The 3,917-nt window shown below is 34.1% G+C and overlaps 1 protein-coding gene across 1 annotated transcript; it reads left to right on the top strand.

Annotated features, from left to right (window-relative positions):
- The first annotated feature begins 2,842 nt into the window (after window positions 1-2,842).
- Window positions 2,843-3,196, top strand: LOC105781885 (uncharacterized). The gene has a single exon (XM_012606412.2). It carries the CDS (start codon window positions 2,843-2,845, stop codon window positions 3,194-3,196), a length of 354 nt encoding a protein of 117 aa, XP_012461866.1.
- The last annotated feature ends 721 nt before the right edge of the window (window positions 3,197-3,917 follow it).

Below are 3,917 nucleotides of genomic sequence, written 5' to 3' on the forward strand. Positions count from 1 at the left end.
TTTTGCACCTTTTATTAATCCTTCTCCTGAAGCCATTCTCATCAAAGATGATAATCCCTCACTACATATCAGAAATAGAAAAGGGCCTAGCGGGTCTCCTTGGCGTAGGCCTCTAGACGGTGAAAAGATTCTTCCACTTCTTCCATTTATATTAACTGCATAGGACGTTGTGGAAACATAATTCATAACCAGCTTCACCCAATCGGATGTGAAACCCATTCGTAAAATCACTTCCTTCAAGTATCCCCACTCAACCCTGTCATAGGCTTTGCTCATATCAAGCTTTACTGCCATATATCATTTTTTTCCTATGCGCTTCTGTCGAAAAGTATGCAAGATCTCATAAGCTAGCAGCACATTGTCAGTTATTAGCCTTCCCGGAACAAACGCACTTTGAGCCGCATTAATACATCTTCCAATAACTGCTTGCATTCGGTTTACAATTATTTTTGCAACCATTTTATAAATGACTGAACATAAATTGATGGGTCTAAAATTAGCAATGCTTATGAGATTTGTGGTTTTTGGGATCAGCACAATGTTCGTGTGATTTAAATTACCTAAACTTGAGCCTTTATTTTAAATATCCAAACAGAGATTTGTTGTTTCCTTACCTACAATATGCCAAAATTTTTAAAAGAAAATGGTTGGAAAACCATCATGTCCTGGTGCTTTTGTAGGTCCCATTCCCTTCAATGCCGCAAACACTTCTTCTGCTATAAAAGTTATCATTAGTCTCTATTGATATCTATCGAAATATTTTCCTTTATTCCCGTTAAGAGATAGGAACAATCCCCGGCTCCTTTTGACGTGAAGAGCTTCTGAAAATAGGAGGTAGCTACTTCATTAATCTCACTCTCTTTATTAGCTTCTCCTCCTTAATCTTTCTCGAACTTGGATATTGTATTTATACGTCTTCGACATGTAGCAAAACTGTGAAAAAAGACTGAGTTCTTATCCCTACTCTAAGCCAATTTGCCCTTGCCCTTTGTTCCCAATACACTTCATCTTTATCAATTTTCATATTCAAGTGGATCTTAGTGTTAATAATTTCTGCCATCGTGTTTTCATTCCTTTCTTTTCCCATTAACATATCAAGTTGCTTCGTTAGTTTTTTCTTTAGTCCTTCTCGTCCTTTCTTAATCATTCTCGCCTATACCATTAAGTCTGCTTGTAATTTTCCAAGTTTCTCAACTACTGTGCCTGTTCCTGACTCCCAAGATTCTTTGATTACGTTCTCGCACGTTTCTTCCATCAGCCACCACGCATCAAATTTAAATTTTTAGTTGCCCTTATGAATGCTTTCACCATTTGTATTAATTAGAATTGGACAGTGATCGGACATCGTGCGAGGTAGATGGTTAACGCTATTTGTTGAAAAAAGGAACCTCCATTTATCATTTATCACACCCCTATCGAGTCTTTCTCTAATATTTGTCTCCGGTAGATTTCCATTTATCATTTAAATCATAAAATCGTATAAAATCCAAATTTTAAATTTATAAATAAATATGTATATATTTTAAAAAATATGTATACTTGAATAATACTAAGATAGATGCAACTTAACAAGAAAATGCCTATAAAATAATAACAAAATTAACAATAAAATAAGTTGTATACAATATCCAAATAATAACAATAAAATAGTAGCAAAATAAGGAGAAAACAAAAAAAATATCATTAAAATAACAAAATAAATAGCAGATTTTTTTTCTCATTTAGTGAATTCGGACCGGACCGGATTCAGATAAAAATGTCTTACCCAAGGCCTGAATTTTCGGGTGAACTTTCAGGTCAGGCTGGGTAGCCCGGCCATGAGCAGGTTTACTTAGTATTAACTTATTCTCATCTTACGCAGACAAAATCACTGCCACCTCAATTGGTAGTTCCAACTTCCAATTGCTTCTTGCTTGTAGGCAGCCTAATGCAACATGGCAGGTTTAACTTGGAGGCAGACTTGTTAATTTAAACTTTAGCTTGAAAATTTTATTCGATTAACTCGAATTTAAACTCGATTCAATCTAATTTGGTTATAAAAAGTCAACAATTTAAACAAAAAATGATTCAAACTTGAAATAACTGGAACCTTAAATGACTTGATTAAATAACTCTAAATGATTTGAATCTAAGATAACCTATTTACAAACTTAATTACCAAGACCGAATGGCCAAAAGACGAAATTGGCTTTAACATGAAATGATGTGAAAATTTTAAAATTGAATTCATCTTGTCCATATCAATCCAATCTAAATCTAACTCAACTCATTCAATTTACAAGTATAGTTGAGGGGTGTATACATAGTTTCTTTATATAATCAATTCGAATAATAGTGATAATATTGTTGAAAAAAATATTTATGAATCCCCAAAAAAATTAATTTTTATAAACTGTAAAAGGGTATAGAGAATACTCTAATTCTAATTCTAAATATATATATATATATATATATATATAATCAACTTTGAAAGTTATCGTCTCATGCCAATCGTGCTTGGGAAACTTTGCTCACTTAGAGGTTAGTCGAATAATACTATTTGACATATTCTTAATTTAATTAAGAGGCTGACTTCATTACATGAGGTAGCTTCCATGCCAACCACAACTACTGCATTTCACCTATTTTAAACTCCAAAATCCCATGAGAAGATGACCTACCAATACCTTCAATATTGACCAAGTTTTCTCCATTCCAAACATACATGATCAAATATTACCAACTCCAGTGGCCTATTCCCACTGCTCCAAGGCCTTTATAAACCCCAACACCATGCTTTCTCTTCCTCACTCAAAATCTTTCTTTCATCAGCTTATAATTAGTTTCAAAATCTCTGGACAAAATGGGTTGTTTCAATTGCTTTGCTTTGGGATTCTTCGTGGCTCTGTCGCTTGCAAGCATTGATGTCGGGGTTGCAGCTCGTCACCTTCAGCAACTGCCTCCAATGCCAACATTGCCTACAACCACACTCCCACCATTCCCATCTATCCCTAATCTCCCACAGCCATCCATACCATCTTTCCCAAGGCCTGGGGCGCTTCCTCCACTTCCTACCATGCCTGCTTTGCCCACATTGCCTACTGTACCAAGGGCCACATTGCCCCCTCTACCAAGCATGCCTTCGATTCCCACAATCCCAACTACAATTCCCTCTATTCCATTCTTCTCTCCACCACCTTCTCCTTCTAGTCCTTAAAAATCCCTTTCGCTAGGTGATGGGTGGCTATTCCAATCCAGAGTCTAATTTTTTTGTCCACCACTTATATTGCTTTGTATAAATGGGAGTTTCCCCAATTCCCATGTTTTTCTGTACTTTGATAGTTATTTTGCTTATTATTGGATTATATACTTATTATATATATAATGTTTTCATTAACTAATTAATTACTGAATCCATTGTTAACACATGAGTTTATGAAAGTAAGATAAGAATGAAACAATAAATATAGACAAAATAAATTAATTATGATGCAACGGTGAATCAAATCTAAATTATTCTTTGAGAAAGTAAACACTTGACTAATAAACCACAATTTAAGGTTAAACTAACTCAAATTATCTTGAGGTTAAACTAACCTAAATTATTCTTAGAGAAGATAAACACCTGGTCAATAAACTACAATTTGAGGTTAAACTAATTTACATTTTTCAATGTTAAAGAGGATGAGTTTTTTATTAGATTTGAACCTTGATGCTTCCTGGAGCTTTGTCACTAGGCAATAGCTTATTGACAATTTTTGTAAGAGTGGGTCCATCCAGATCAACAGTGAAGTTGGCTTCACTAAGACTAAAAATAATAGTGTTAATGAGATTAGTTATTATAGTAGTGAAATTAAAATCAATTTTACAGTATATATTTAAATTCAAGAACAACACTACTAGTGAGATCAAATTCGAAAATCACTATTAAGGGTGTT

Source organism: Gossypium raimondii, chromosome 13 (genome assembly GCF_025698545.1).
Source record: "Gossypium raimondii isolate GPD5lz chromosome 13, ASM2569854v1, whole genome shotgun sequence".
NCBI classification, from domain to species: Eukaryota; Viridiplantae; Streptophyta; class Magnoliopsida; order Malvales; family Malvaceae; genus Gossypium; species Gossypium raimondii.

Bases quoted from the DNA above. Each gene is read 5' to 3' on its own strand.
- LOC105781885 (XM_012606412.2), top strand. From the start codon at position 2,843: ATGGGTTGTTTCAATTGCTTTGCTTTGGGATTCTTCGTGGCTCTGTCG.